The sequence below is a fragment of the Asterias amurensis genome, chromosome 13 (genome assembly GCF_032118995.1).
Source record: "Asterias amurensis chromosome 13, ASM3211899v1".
NCBI lineage: Eukaryota > Metazoa > Echinodermata > Asteroidea > Forcipulatida > Asteriidae > Asterias > Asterias amurensis.
Genome location: NC_092660.1, coordinates 17827941 through 17843803, shown reverse-complemented (window position 1 = coordinate 17843803; position 15863 = coordinate 17827941). Strand labels below are relative to the sequence as shown.

General features: G+C 38.1%; 2 protein-coding genes across 4 annotated transcripts in view; both read left to right on the top strand.

Annotated features, from left to right (window-relative positions):
- LOC139945899 (protein Hook homolog 3-like) overlaps nucleotides 1–3967 on the top strand; it is a 32937-nt gene extending 28970 nt beyond the window's left edge. The window contains exon 18 of one of the 2 annotated variants that reach the window (XM_071943400.1): nucleotides 842–3967. In XM_071943400.1, coding sequence (XP_071799501.1) covers nucleotides 842–985 — 144 coding nt within the window. In that variant the 3' untranslated portion in view covers nucleotides 986–3967. The remainder of the gene's footprint in view (nucleotides 1–841) is intronic. The other variant, XM_071943401.1, reaches the window with a different exon arrangement.
- Nucleotides 3968–8292: 4325 nt separating this feature from the next.
- Nucleotides 8293–15300, top strand: LOC139946078 (zinc finger protein AEBP2-like). Of its 2 annotated transcripts, none has more exons than XM_071943681.1 (6): nucleotides 8293–8384; nucleotides 9953–10152; nucleotides 12032–12329; nucleotides 12682–12806; nucleotides 14383–14450; nucleotides 15150–15300. In XM_071943681.1, exons 2-6 carry the CDS (start codon nucleotides 9964–9966, stop codon nucleotides 15295–15297), a joined length of 828 nt encoding a protein of 275 aa, XP_071799782.1. In that variant the 5' UTR covers nucleotides 8293–8384; nucleotides 9953–9963; the 3' UTR covers nucleotides 15298–15300. The 2 variants fall into 2 exon arrangements, with proteins under 2 accessions (XP_071799782.1, XP_071799781.1); XM_071943680.1 differs by having other exon boundaries at nucleotides 8299–8380.
- Nucleotides 15301–15863: the final 563 nt, after the last annotated feature.

Sequence of the window (15863 nt, the reverse complement as noted above, 5' to 3'; positions counted from 1 at the left end):
ACGCATTTGTAATTGGCTGATTTTGTGTTTGGGTGTTATTTTTTCATGTGGTGTTTGGTGTTTTATCTCTGATTTTTTATGCCTTAACTTTTTATTAGTATCATTTTGTGGTCGACCGCAGAAATAATACTAATAATAGTGGCTTCTTTATAGCGCTCATATCCGTCACTTTAATACGCTGAGAACTAGAACAAGCATCAAACGTCAGGTATCATTGTGTCTCTGGTCCCCTCCTTCTGCACTTTACACTGGTTAGCATAAAACAAGGCTGTGAGGCTGGTTCTAAACGGCCGACTACAGTAGTCAACCAATGGTCGACCAGCCCGGGTTTTATTCAAAATAGTCAACCTTAAGTTTGTTGTGCACTAGAACTTACTCAAAGCTTCAAATGTGTCTCTTTTCCTATTCTTGATGGGTATGCTCATGCACCATAAGGTGACCGAGGACAAACTAGCCAACTGCTATAATACTAATAGTAGTGGCTTCTTATAGAGCGCTCATTTCCGTTACTCAGTAAAGCCGAGTACTAGAACTTACTCAAAGCTTCAAATGTCATTTATCATCGTGTCTCTTTTCCTATTCTTGATGGGTATGCTCATGCACCATAAGGTGACCGAGGACAAACTAGCCAACTGCTATAATACTAATAATAGTGGCTTCTTATGTAGCACTCATATCTGTCACTCAGTAAATAATAATAATAATAATAATAAAGAATAATTATAAGCCGCCAAAATCCACCACAAAGAGGTGCTCAAGGGGCAAAGTAAAGCTGAGCACTAGAACTTGCTCAAAGCTTCAAACGTCACTTATCATCACGTCTCTTTATCTCTTTTTGAAGGGTATGCACATGCACCGTAAGGCGGCCGAGGACAGGCTAGCAAACTCCTCCACCGGTCAGTCATTCCTTGCCAGGCAACGTCAAGCCTCCAGCCGACGCTCGCAAGCCATCATCAGTGGTCACACCTCAAATACCACCAGGTGAAATGGTCACAACCCCCCCCCCCTCCCCACCCCAACCCAAGCTGTCATGCCACTGTCAAGCTAAGGTATCCCCGCCCTTGATGAAGATACTAACAGGCAATTGATGCTATCAAATAGATTCATTAGGAATGTTCATTAAAACTTCAGCAAAGGTCAAGTTCGAGCGAGGGACAAAAGTCGACCATCATTGAATGCATAGGTTACCATGGAATATTGACTAGTGATTGGTCACCACTCAATGCATGGATGAAAAATGGAGGACAAACTCACAATTGTTTAGTGCCGTTTCAACACTACCGTAGTGGCTTCTTCAGACTGGCAACTCATCACGCTGGCAGCTGGTGTTTTTTTTCCCTTTATACCACTTGATGAAAAAGTCCGCAGACAAAGGACTCCATCCCTCCACCGTTTTGAACACGCAGTTGGTGTCATTCCTCTGTCACTACTTGATGAAATGTCTCATGCTAAGGAACCTCGACCCTGATGTGGTTTGTGAACGCACAGCTAATGTAATTTCTCTGCTACACATCTTAATGATGACCTCCCGGGCTTAAGACTCACTACCCCTAGCATCCTTTTTAGATAGGCGCGCCAGATTCGCATTGAACCAAATAGATTAGGAGCAACTCTAGGTTGTCCCAAATAAATTTTGGTTTTAGACCGGCAACATCGTGACAACAGTAAATCTTTTAACTTCTAGCGCGTTCAGTCGCTCCTTTCTGTTTCAGACGTAGAACTTTTCATGAACTGAATTCAGAATTTGGTTCTGCGTGACTCTGGAGCGCCTGTCTAAAACGGGTGTTACCGATGCCATTGCAAATGCGCAGTTGGTGTCGGGCACTGAAAACTATTGGACACTGGTGACGCCCCCCCTCCACCCCCAACCCATCATCACCACTATTATCATGTCACGTTGTAGTTGACTTGCAGGTGAGATTGTACACCGATCATATCTCAGGACGATACTTTCAAGTCTAAAGAATTAGGAACCACTTGTTGACTTGTATTAAAGGCACTGGACACCTTTGGTAAATTGGTCAAAGACTAGTATTCTTACTTGGTGAATCCAAACATAAGCGCAAAATAACGAATGCGTGAAATTTTGACTCACTTGGTCATCCAAGTTGCTAGGGAATAATGAAAGAAGAAAAAACACCCTTGTTGCACAAATTGATGTGCTTTCAGATACCTAGTGAAAGGCTTCAGGTCTGAAGTCTTTTAATAATTGAGTGAGAAATTACCTCTTTCTGAAAAATAACGTTAATTCAGAGGGAGCCATTTCTCACAATATTTTATACTATCAACAGTTCTCCATTGCTCGTTACCAAGTAAGTGTTTTTATGCCAACAGTTATTTTGAGAAATTACCAATAGTGTCCGGTGCCCATATAGAACACACAGAGTGCCGTGCTGAGTTGCTGTCTGGGAGTGCTAGAGCTCGCTCTCTATGGTCCTTTGGAATCCATGACTCTAATCTAATGCATCAAAAGTTACTTATTATTATCTGCTAACTTGTGATTTGTCACTTGAAAATATACTCTTTAATTAACATTTGTGTCCAGAATACCTTGAAATTACTCTAAGCATTGTTAAGAAATTTTGTTGTTTATCAAAACTACATGTAGCAGCGGGGCCCAATTTCATGAAGCCTATAAAGTACAAAACTTGCGAAGCACAGCCAAATCTTGCTTAGCAAATCAGGTTACAGCCAAAATTGTATCAAGTTCGCATTGTTACGACTTGTGCTCAACTGATATTCTGCTTAGCAAACAAACTCGCTTAGCAGTATTTCCTATTGAACACCTTTTTGATATTTGGCCCTGACCATGTTCAAAACCTAAAGCTTTTTATGTCCATTCAATCAGACTGGTGCTTTCGAAATGATTAGCTACTTAATAGATATCTTTATAAACAGAACGTAGGAACTAGACAGAGAGTACATGATGGGTAACTTTTTGCCAAATTCAAAAAACACCCCCAATGCCACCCTAACGATTTGCTTTCCTTTTATTTGTCGTCCCATTCCCGTTAAAACTGTAAATAATCCAGAAGCGTACGTTGTCATACACTTTTTGGACATTAATATATGGTATACATTATATATTTTAATATGAAAACTAAATCTATTCACTTGTTGAAGTTGAGTGCCTGCATGTGGCACTATATATGCATTGTAAATACACAAAATCCTAAACGACAAATTCTTGTGGTTAAATTTTATCGGATATTTTTAATTTAGATGATGACTGTGTTTTGATAGTGATTACGTGTATCGTTTAATATTAACGAGCCTAAAAGTGTACCATAACCCACCTTGGCAATTCTACGTATTATTAATATATCATATTTTTAAATACTCTATTATTTTAGCAATTACGAGGGAGAGGACGAAACTTAACTTTTGTAATGTCCTGTAATGGTGTTCTTAATCTGCTTTCTTCAAATGTTATTAGCCTCCATACTTAAATCCGTTGGCCGCAGGTTCAAATCCCGCTCTAGTAGAATCGGTGGAAATTTTAGATTTATTATTATTTTGTGTTAAAGGGTCTGGTTACTTTTTGTAGGACAAAAAAACACAATGTCAACAGATTTCCAACTTACACAGTTTGAAGAAAATGATAGTAGAAAGCTTCCCGGAAAATATTACTTGCTTTGTGAGAAATGAGTAAAACAATGTCATGAAAATAGTTTGCGTCTTGGTGATCATGAGACAAAAATCAGGTTAGCATGTAAACACGTATTTTCATGACATTGTTTTACTAATTTCTCAAAAACTGAAGCACCTCAGCAAGTAATATTTCTGCTATCAATATCTTCAAACGGTGTTAGTTTTATATAAATCTGTGGACATTGTGTTTTGTGTTACAAAAAGTACACAAATCCTTTAAAGGAACACGTTGCCTTGGATCGGACGAGTTGGTCAAAACAAAAGCGTTTGTAACCGTTTTTTATAAAATGCATATGGTTGGAAAGATGTTTTAAAAGTAGAATACAATGATCCACACAAGTTTGCCTCGAAATTGCGTGGTTTTCCTTCTACTGTGCGAACTAACATGGTCGGCCATTTATGGGAGTCAAAATTTTGACCCCCATAAATGGCCGACGTGTTAGTCGACGAGGTAAAAGGAAAACCACGCAATTTCGAGGCATGTTTGTGTGGATCATTGTATTCTACTTTTACAACATCTTTCTACCCATATGCATTGTATAAAAAACAGTTACAAACGCTTTTCAAAGACCAACTCAGACCGATCCAAGGCAACGTGTTCCTTTAAGGTTGGGTCACATTTATACTTTGCAGGGTATTTCTGATTTGTAGTGAAGGATTTTTTGCCGGGCATTTGTGAATGGGGAACTTTTAGAACACTAGGTGGCAGCAGACTCACCATGTAAAACCCTTCTCAGAAATGCTCAGAACTACCGAAACGATAAAAAGGGAGTGCGAGAAGTTAAACACAGAATGGTCTACCCTTTAGAGATTGTACTGGGCCCAATTGTATAAAACCTGTAAGCACAAAATCTTGCTAAGCACTGAATAGTATAATAGAAACAAGCGCTTAATAGAAACAAGTTACCAACCAAAATACATTTTACATTATGTTTTTATTCTTAAAGCTGGTGCCCACTCAACTTTTGCTCAGCAAAGAAATTTGTCAAGCAGTATTTTCTGGTTAACATGAAATTGGGCTGTGGACGAAAGTTGATTGAACTACATGTGTTACCACTATTGCAGCTAAAATTCATCCAGCAGTATTTTCTGAGTATTTGCAGTCTTTGTTTTACGTTTTTTTGTGGTTCTTTTTGAGGAATTTCAACTTTGAGAGGGAAAGGCCATTTTCATTGTGCGAAGTAGGCACTACTGTTGCTAAATTTAAAAGTCTATTAGAAACTTTTGGCCAGAACAATGGGTAGCAGAGGCCATTTCCTCCCTGGCTGGCATTTGTATTTTTCCTGGCATTTTTTTTTTTTTTTTTTTTTAAATCAAAGGTGACATTTTGCAATATTTCCAGACACATTCCCTGAAAAGGGGTTGTTTCCAAATGGCGCTCTCTGTACTTTTTAATTATGCTTCTACACGGTCTCTCAAAATTTTGTGTAACAAAATGTTGAGCTCTAAATTCCTCCTCCATTCCCCACCAATCGAATCTCATTCTATTGATTTGTGCTAATTTTTGGTTAATTATGTATATGTATAGCGTTATTGTTTTATGTATTAGCATTATTGTTTTAACATGTATATACAAGTATAAAATGTACAACTTAAAATGCTGCAGGTTGATTGTGTTACATGTACTAGGGGCATGAATTCCATGGGTTTCGTACAGGAGAGGGCTTGGTCAAACCATGGCACAATGTCACGAATCTGCTTACCGCGTAATTCAGCGCTTACAATCAAGATCCTGCTAACCTGTGAACTACACTTGACGAGCTTAGAGTTCCCTGCTTCCACAAGCGCAGACTCTTTGCTTATGGTAAGCAGAGCCATAACATTGGGCCCATTTGTAACTGTGGACAACAGGGGAAATCTTTTGTTTGGGGATTTTCTTAGCTATGCCACTCAAAGTCCTAAGTCCTCCTGTGCCTTAAATACTTTCCTTGTATCTGTTTGGTCATCTTGCAAAACAAGGTTCATAGAAAAGTTAAAATAAGTGGGAGACTTTCACAACTCAGTTCTCAGTGTCACAGAATTAAGTCTTGGGTCTACTATGATGCTGAAATTCTTCGATGATAACTTTCAATTTCGTATAAATCAATTTCAGTTTCGGTAGATTTTTGTTCTTGGCAAAATTCATCATAAAAAATCCTTTTTTCCCTGTGTACTTAATTGTTTAATTCTGTGTTTTAATGTTTTAATAATATTGTAATTTAAGTAAATTGCCATGGTGATCAATCTTGTTTTATGTTAGTGTACTTCTTTGAATCGGGTGTAGGACGCTCAAATCAGGTTGTTTTAAGTTTAACTATGAAAAAGTGACTAACAATTCCTTACAACGACTGGCAAACATAAACTGTTTGTGCCGTTGGTGAAAAAGGGTAAACTGCATTGAATAGTGTGTCTTTAATTCTGAACATGTTTAGCAGCAGTACTTGATTGTATTTTAAGATCATACACCCCTTTTACTTGAAATTAGTAAACCCTCCATTCCTTCGCTCTATGTCAGGCTTTATCAGCCTTGCTGGCTAGTGCTACAACTACAACTGTTGCTCGATGCTAGACTTGTGGACAAGTCATTAATGGTCTGCTGCGGTGAGATGGTCGATTTGTGTCAGGGCTCTCGCGAGATCACTGCTCTCGCACGATCTGCTGGTTGCCGACCTCTAGTCCCAATGAAATGGGACCGTAGTCGTGAGAGCAGTTGTCTCACTGGGCCAGCAGTCTCGCGAGAATATCGCGGGAATCGCGGAGAGAGTCGGAACGCTATCACCGCGACAGACATTTAACGACTTGTCAACAAGTCTAGCTCAATGCATGATGGTGCGCCAATCTAGCCGTAGCTGCCAATTTAGACATGGCATAAAAATTACCTCCTCCCCAATATTCCCGCCGATAGTACTCTGTATAACTATACTGCTAACAATGATGAGTAAATGCGGGTGAGCGACTTGTCTTGACCAGAAACTGTGATGTAGCTCTGGACTTGACCATGGTTGACTATGCTCCAGTGCATGTCTCGATATAGTCAATCTCTGCTCTATGGTTACTGGTTAATCTAGTCAGTTGTCAAGTCTAGTTGCCACCCGAACTTGGTTGATGATGGAACTTTGATCACAAAGCAGCCATTTTTTGTTTCTCCAATTCAGCGCAATGTAACCAAACCGAGGCTGGAAGCAACAAATAGTCTGGTACTTCATTAAAGCTTAGAATAAGTACCTGTCACTGTCATTGTGTGTAGGGGATACCTGACCAAGTTATGATGAAAGTACATTGGACTATCCAATAAAAGTATTGGCGACTCTAGCTACCGGGCAATCTTGGTTGTCTAGTTGGTAAGACTCTTAAGTTGCAAAGGTGTTTTGCTTTTAAGCAGCTCTATGCCTGAGATTGAGACCCAGGGCAAATTTTTATAGAGCTGCTTAAAGGCAGTGGACACTATTGGTAATTACTCAAAATATATTTTAGCATAAAACCTTACTAGGTAATGAGTAAAGCGGAGAGGTTGATAGCATAAAATGTTGTGAGAAACAGCTCCCTCTGAAGAAACGTAGTTTTCAAGAAAGAAGTAATTTTCCACAAATTTGATTTTGAGACGTCAGATTTAGAATTTGAGGTCTCAAAATCAAGCATCTAAAAGCACACAACTACGCGTGACAAGGATGTTTTTTCATCTCACAACTTCGACGACCGAATGAGCTCAAATTGTTATCGGTTTGTTATTTTATGCATATGTTGAGATACACCAACTGTGAAGGCTAGTCTTTGACAATTACCAATAGTGCCCACTGCCTTTAAAGCAGAACAAGTAGGTACACATGGTGATATTGACTCCCAAAATTATGGTTAAATCTTGCAGATGATTGTAATGTGGGAAATCCACTTGACTGAAAAACTATTATTAACTAATTTTCTATACTTTGTTCAACTAATGTTTACAAAATGATTTTCAAATGCAACAAATAAACAAAACTTAATTTTTGGTTCATAGATCATGGTAAAAATGTATATACAATATAAGTGTATAAAAAACAACACAGGTCATCAAAGAAAATAAGAGTATTATTTTTAATTATTAAATATATAGGCCTCAAAAAGTGTGATTTTCTTGTACAGTTTCTTTAAATTTGTATAATGTAATGTGTATAAGTTAAGAATGTTTATGGATCTTTGAAAAATCCAGAAATAGTAATAAAAGAAAAAAAGAAATGATACATACTTTATTTGTTAAATGTCGTCGAAGTTGTAAAGCCACAGATTCACACTTCATGTGAGCATTGAGGTCAATTTAAAATGACATCCACATTTTCATTTGCAGCCTATAATTTTATACAGATATGACATAAATTATTTGTTTTTTAATTTCAGCTCTTTCTTTTGTTCAATGTCAACTCATATTTTTTACAAAAAAACTAGGCGTAGCACTCCTTAAACTTCGTAGTGGCCCACAGTCTGGATTGCCACAGTGTCATGCAATTAAGTTTTTAGTTTCTTCTATTATTATTAGTTTTACCTGCCAATTTCAGGCCCTCTTTCTCAAAAACCTTGGTTTCGAAAAGACTGCGATTGTCCGACCGAGAGAGGGCGCAGCATAAGCGCTTTTGCGACGCGCCAACGACTGTTTGATGTTTTAACCGGACAAAGACTGACTAGACACACACCACACAGGACAGAAACCGGCGGCCAAAGACTAGAGAGAGGGGGTCACGGAGGTGTCGTTTTTGGTGGAAGAAAGTGACCAAAAGTACGTAAATATTGTTTTAGTTACTTCAATGTCGTTTACAAGTTACATTTCATAAAAAATGTCGGGGTGTTTTACGGCAGTTTTTGTGAAAGTTCCTTAAGTTAAATTAATAATAAATAAGACTAGTAAGTTGGTCGAGAGTTCAGTCGATTTCCCCGATCGTTGTTGTCACGTCTGTCATGATCATGTTGTTGTTGAATGATCATGTTGTTGTTGATTCTTTGTTTTCGCTTAGACCATGGAGGTAGAATTAGATCTCCATGCTTAGACCCAGTGACTGGGGCGCTAGATTTTTTTTCTCGAAATTTTGACTTATGACCGATAATGTCAAAATTTAGAAAAAAAGGAATCTATCTAGCGCCCCAGTCACTGGTTCTAGTTTTCGCTGTATCTTTGCTTTTTGTAAACATAAGTTTGCCTTCGTTTCGGCCGTCGGGAGGAGGGTTACGTTATCGCAACTAGCCTTCGTTCACATCTATTTCTACTTCTATTTCAGTACTTGGCATAGTACTTCAGTCAGGATGTAAACGCCAAGAATAGTAGTTGCGATAACGTAACCCTCCTCCCGATGTACGGTGCCAAGTGTTGCGGGTGCATTTTAGGAAAAGTTTCCGTATGGCGCCACCACTTTTTCATTCGAAATAAAATAATATAGTATCTAATTTACCTGATTGATATATCCCTTTTTGTAAAAATGAGTGAAAAAGTGGTGGCGCCATACGGAAAGTTATCCGCATTTTATTGTACAAGGTGCAAGTAAAACTAAAAAGTTGGGAGGTAGCTAAATGTTTGCTCTGTAGGTGCAAGATGCAAGTAAAACTAAATAAAAAGTTGGGAGGTAGCTAAATGTTTGCAATGATTCGCAACAGTTGAACCGTGTTCAACGACTGCAAAACATTCGCTGCAAAAAAATGCAACTAGAGAACTGTGTAACACGTACACCTGCAGGCGGTAGCGGCCAACAGGCTTTCTTCACAGTCATCACACCTACATTATTGAGCAATCTTCCTCTTCACATCCGTCAGGCCTCCTCCCTTGAATCTTTCAAAGTCACGTTAAAAACTCATTTGCTTTTAACACTAAATAAAGTTATTAATATTTTGTGTTTATTTGTAGACAATGTACAGAGTTTTTGTAAAAGTCATTTTATAAATATTATTAATATTAATGTTATTAAAGCCATTATACACTTTCGGTAAACAGTATTTTCCAAGTCCCACACTTCGTGTGTCACAACTAATATATAAAACAACAAACCTGTGAAAATTTAGGCTCAATCGGTCATCGGAGTCGGGAGAAAATAACGGGAAAACCCACTCTTGTTTTCGCGCGTTTCGCCATGTCATTACATGTGTTTAAAATAAATCCGTAATTCTCGCTAACGAGAATTTATATTGTTTTACTGTTTTCTCTAAAAGTAAAGCATTTCATGGACTAATATTTCAAGAGAGGTCTTTCACCATTGCCTTCTGTAAACCCTGTAAATTATTTGTAAATCTGTGAACATTTTTCTTTTTTTCTGTACCGAAAGGGTCCAATGGCTTTAAACTAATGACCTGTCTTTTTCACTAGGGCTTTACATCATGCCTCGTAGTAACAGCGGTAGTGACTCCTCACTGACTTCACTCCAACCAAGTGGATCCGGTTGCACAACGCCGACATCGCAGAAAAAGATGGTCACTTACATATGCCGCTGGGAATCGTGCAATATACAGCTGGACACGAGTGCGGATCTCGCCGACCACGTCCGGATTGAGCATGCCCAGAAACAGGTATAGTAAATTGTAAAAATACTTTGGTTTGGGGTTTTTGTTTTAACCCTTTGGTACACAGATGAGTTTAAGATAAAAAAACAAATTCAACTGTGTTAATTCTCAAACAGGCCTGGAATTTCATTTTTGAGAGGGCAGTGTCGTTTTCATTTCGAAAAGGGCACTTCTATTGGAAAATGATTGAATCTTTCGGAACCTTTTGAATGGGCATCAATCTCAATCCTAAGCAGTTTGGTAAGTGGTAACCTGAAAGGTAGTTCAGTTTCGCATTATCTTGTTGACATGATGGATACAATACATAAGAATATTGATAAGGGTGGAACATCAGTCAACTTGTGTACTGTTGATTTTAGCAAAGCTTTTGATCACGTCAATCATACAACTGTTGTTGAAAAATTAATACAACTGGAAGTTAATCCAGCCTTCCTTCCCACCATATGTAGTTTTCTTACAGGTCGAACCCAAAGTGTTCGGTATCATGGTGCAATCTCAACCCCACTGAGACTGACATGTGGTGTCCCACAGGGCACAAAATTGGGACAATCCTCGTTTTGGCCATGGTCAATGATGCTGCCAATGATATCCAAAATCGATGGAAGTATGTCGATGATCTCAGTGTGGTTTCAAACTTACAATCTGGTGTTAATGATCTTGTGCATTGGTGTGATGTTAATGATATGAAACTGAATCCTTCCAAATGTAAGGTAATGCAGATTTCTTTTCTTAGAAATCCGGTTTCATCCATTCAGCTGCATGTCAATGGTGTGCAACTTGAAGCTGTCTCATCACTGAAGCTTCTTGGGATTACCATTCCAAATAATCTCAAATGGGACCAACAAGTTCAACAGATTGTCAGTATGGCTTCACGACGACTTTACATACTAAGTAAATTAAAGAAAAATCAAGTTCAAGCCAATGACCTCATTGTTATTTATAAACTATACATTTGCCCATTACTCGAATCCGGTGTTGCTGTTTGGTCATCGGGAATCACTGAAATACAAGCTAATAATATTGAAAAAGTTCAAAAAAGGGCTTTGCGTATTATTGCTTATCCGAATATTTTGTCTTATCTTGATCACGTGAATTTTTTTAGACTTGAATCATTGAATGAAAGGCGTAAACACCTAGTTCTTAAATTTGCCAAATCTCTGCTCACTTCTGATAATCATCGCCACCTCCTCCCCCCAAAATGTAAATCTAATTATTTGTCAGAGCCTACTTTAAGAAACACCAGGCAACTAGAACACCTTCAGATAAAAACTCAGAGATACAAAAACTCGCCAGTCCCCTCAATGCTCCAGATGCTTAACTCAATCAGTTCATGATAACCGCTCCGTTTCATTTCCTTTGTGCTCATGTTGTGTTCAAATCTCCCTTGCCTACAGAATGTTGCTGTTTTGTTTTAAACTCCCTTGTTTTGTTTTTATTTTGTGTCCACAAATCCCCCCTCATGTCCATAGCTGTTTTCCCAATTCCTGTTTGTCTATTTAACTCTAGTAATATTTAAAATATTATTGTTTTATCATGTAAACTTGTACATATATTTTTGATGTAATTTTATTGTTAACCAAATGCCATTAGTCTATGACTTTTTATTTGGTCTTGTATTTTTATATGAAAATAAACCAATAATGAAATTGAATTTGAATTTGAAGACTAGGGCCACGGAGGCCGTGAAGTAGACCGATCCAGTAGGCTCCGCCCACAACGCACGTGTGAGCAAGAACACGTGGGGCTCTCCAATGCCTTTCTGCATACCATTTTTGCGTTCATACCATAGGCCCTTTTGGTTGGTAAGCAGTTTGCAACAGCTAATTCTATTTTCTCGTTAATTAATTTTCCTGGTTTTTTTTGTGTGTGTTTTTTTGCTTTCCAGGTGGACAAGGGGGTAAAGAAGTACGTCTGTTTGTGGGACGGCTGTAAATGGTTCAACACGCCTTCCAGCTCTCGTTCGTGGCTCTTCAAGCATGTCTTACCCCACTGTGGGGATAAACCCTTCCGTTGCCTCTTGGCAGGATGCTTGATGAGTTTCCCAACAGAAAGTGGGCAACTCCGTCACGTACAAACTCATCTTAGTGAGCAAGCCGTACAGAAGACGCCCAGGAGTAAGGAAGACAGTCCCGGCAGGATGATGAAGAAGAAAAGATTGAAGTTCAAGAGACGATTTTCACAAGGTATAAAGAGCTACCAATTCTAAGTACACACAGGCATGATCACATTCCTGCCTCTTAAAACATGTTTGGAATTTTTGGTGTAATGGAGGAGGTGTGGAAAGTTGCCAGATATCCCACACATCCCTGTTGAGTTTTAGGAAATCTTGACTAGCCCTTTCCCTGTATGTTTTCTCTAATTGTTGAGCTCAATTCGTTTCATTTATCTTTTTGGGTTCTTTTTTTTTCTTCCAAACACTCAGCTATAATCGATGATTTCCTTGACACCTGTAGATATGACTAAGAAACCCCCTCCCTACATGTTTTCTCTAGTAGTTTATCTTTTGGGGTTCTTTTTTTCCTTCCAAACATTCAGCTAAAACGGATGATTTCTTTGACACCTGTACGATGGACAGACTGCACCATCAGCTCGTGGCTATTAATTCATCAACTCAGATTGATACGGCTGGACATGGGCGGAATATACTCTTCCACAGTCAGGTAAGATTTCAGTTTTAGTCTTAAGAGGCTTAGATTTTGTAGCTTGATTGAAGGGGCTCTGTCACCATTTGTTGTGTTTCTTTTGTGATTTTTGCTGTTGTTATCATTTTATCATTGACCTTTTGCTGTTGTTGTTTATTTCATTGTTTCTTGATTATTTTGTTATGCGCTTGTGTACATCTTATGAATTGGCTACAGTATAACTCAATAAATTATTATTATTATGATGATCAAAGCAGACCTGTGGCTGTACATTTATTTTTTAACTCTCAGTTACAGCATGCGCTATATGCGTGGGCGCTCTCCCCATAGATATGACAGAGGGTGCACAGAACTTTGTGAGAGAGTTTATAATTCAATGTACAGCTACAAGCCTGCTTTGATCTACGGTGAGCTGTGGTATCATTTGGGTTCTAACGCCGTTGTTGTTATTGCCTTTTTACTATAATTATTGTTGTATAGTGTATTTTGTTGGTATCTGCCCTTCTATCTTTCTATGGTTCACTTTTAACTTTCTATTTAGGCCTACTTTTAATACTCTATTGTACTGTTTAACCCATTTTTAACGTTGGTATTATGTTAAATTGGTACGTTTGTATGTATAAAAAAAAAAGGCGAATGTATTTCCCATGCAGGGACAATAGGTCTTATTGTACTGTCTCTTTAAAGAGCCAATAAAGGATGATCTCTATATGTCAACTATTACCTTTGTATGGCCAAATAGACATCGCAGATACCGGTTAATAACCATTTTACTCTCAAAATTTACATTTAGTAATAAATATCTCGAGTCAAAAATGCACCCGGCCGCGCGGCTTTTTCAGCCGAGAGTCAAAAACGGCTTATCTAATATAATGACCCTGGACGCCACTGCTGAATTTCCCCTATTGGTTTTGAACACAGTTCTCCAGCTTTGGCATTTCCACACCAAATAGCCGCCACTGACGTCACAATTCCTTTGTCGCGCGGGTTTGTTTGACCCCACGTTTTTCAGAAATTTGGCTTGGAGCGTTCTGGAGAAAACCCATTTTTTTTTACCATGTTTTAACAGGAGGTAAGAGACTCGTTATAATTTTTATGTTTCCTTGATGGACTGCAGCTGTTAGAAAAGTGCAATATATAGATTTTTTGAGATCATCCTTTATTGACTGTTTAACTGCCCTACCATTCAATACATAGGGTTCTGAATGGTACAGTAGTTTCAGCCTGCAGTATATGTGGTGATTGCATGTACACATAGCTTATGGTGGTTACTCCCGCTTACTGATAATTTAGATTTTCTTGACCATGCTTTAATGTACCCATGTCACTATATGTTTATTTGATGCATGCTTTTACACGTTTATTATAAATATTTGATACATGCTTTAGTATTTTTATTGTTATTTGTTATTTGTTAAATAATTAAATTGTTATTCTTTTCTTAACTATAGGCCTTTGTGTGTGTGTATTTGATGTATGCTTTTAATTGTGAATTTCAATTTTCTTAACTTTGAAAATACTTTTTACACTTGAATGGTGTCAACCTTTAAAAAAAGAAATATTCAAATAAATATTTATATGCTGTTTGTTTCAGGTTGTTGGTAAAAGAGTTGATCAGAATGATCAAGTCCGAGTTCTACTTCACTGGACTCCAGAAAACATGTAAGTGGTTATGATCTTGAAGTCAAAGGTTGTTAATATATTTTTTGGCGTCGATATCTGATTTACTTAGACTAATTTACAGGGACGCACTACCCGCGGATTGGTGCTTTGGGTTTATTAAAGCCATTATACACTTTCGGTACAGAAAAAAACATAAAAGTTCACAGATTTACAAATAATTTACATGGTTTACAGAAGGTAATGGTGAAAGACTTCTCTTGAAATATTGTTCCATGAAATGCTTTACTATTTGAGAAAACATTAAAACAATATCAATTCTCGATAGCGAGAATTCCGGATTTATTTGAAACACATGTCATGACACGGCGAAACGCGCGAAAACAAGAGTGGATTTTCCCGTTATTTTCTCCCGACTCCGATGACCAATTGAGCCTAAATTTTCACAGGTTTGTTATTTTATATATAAGTTGTGATACACGAAGTGTGGGACTTGGACAATACTGTTTACCGAAAGTGTATAATGGCTCTAAAAGCGATTAATGTAAATAGAATTTTATTTGAAATTTGTTTTGAAGCTAGAATATAATAATCGACACAAATATACCTCGAAATAGTGTAGTTTTTCCTTTTACTTAGAAAACTAAAACAGTAAAACATTTTATAGAACCAAAATCTTTTTGCTCCACAAATGGCGGACCATGATTCCAATACTAACTATTTTGTTCTATGTCTTTACAGCCTTCCAGATTCTTGGGTGAATGAGCGTGAAGTCCAGAGGGAGGCACAGAGGGCTGTTCCAATGACCAGCCTTTCTCCTGAAACAATGAGGCTCTTACATCCGGGCTTAGGTGGGCTCCACAGGTTGAGAAAACATCGGAGGAAATAATACCTCAATATTTCATCCACTAAGTCTTTTTTATTTTTTTTTATTTAACCAGGAATCCCTCAGGGGCGATATTCATGGCTCAGTTTACAGTGGAATTCTGAGCTTATCTGAGATAAAACTTTTCTTACAGGGTAAGCACCTAAATTCTGCACTAGGTGTGTAAGCAAAAAAAGCACAGTAACTTGAAGTACACATGGACTAAAGTGAAAAGTCTTTGCTACACCTGTGACATACATATTTACACTAAGCGCAGATTGTCTGCTTCAGTAAGTGCCGTTTTCCACTAAAATGAAACTAAGCTCTGTGTCCATTGACTGGAAAGTTTTTAGCAAACTATTTGCTAGGCTTAAAAATTATCTCTTAGGGGTAATACACGTGACTGACAAACCAGAAAACAACCTGGACCCATTTTACTGGCTGTGCTTACCGCCGAATTCTGCACTTAGACCACCATTCTCCGCTTACTGTGTAAGCGCCAAATATCTGTGCTAGCTGTGTAAGTCAAGTGTGCCGAGGGCTCCCTTCAAGTAAAATGACTTTCTGAAAGTCGACCTGTTCTGTTTTAC

Coding starts and splice junctions, on each gene's coding strand:
- LOC139946078 (XM_071943681.1), top strand. CDS start 9,964: ATGCCTCGTAGTAACAGCGGTAGTGACTCCTCACTGACTTCACTCCAA. Junction 10,153..12,031: donor TTGAGCATGCCCAGAAACAG/GTATAGTAAATT, acceptor TTTGCTTTCCAG/GTGGACAAGGGGGTAAAGAA. Junction 14,451..15,149: donor CACTGGACTCCAGAAAACAT/GTAAGTGGTTAT, acceptor ATGTCTTTACAG/CCTTCCAGATTCTTGGGTGA.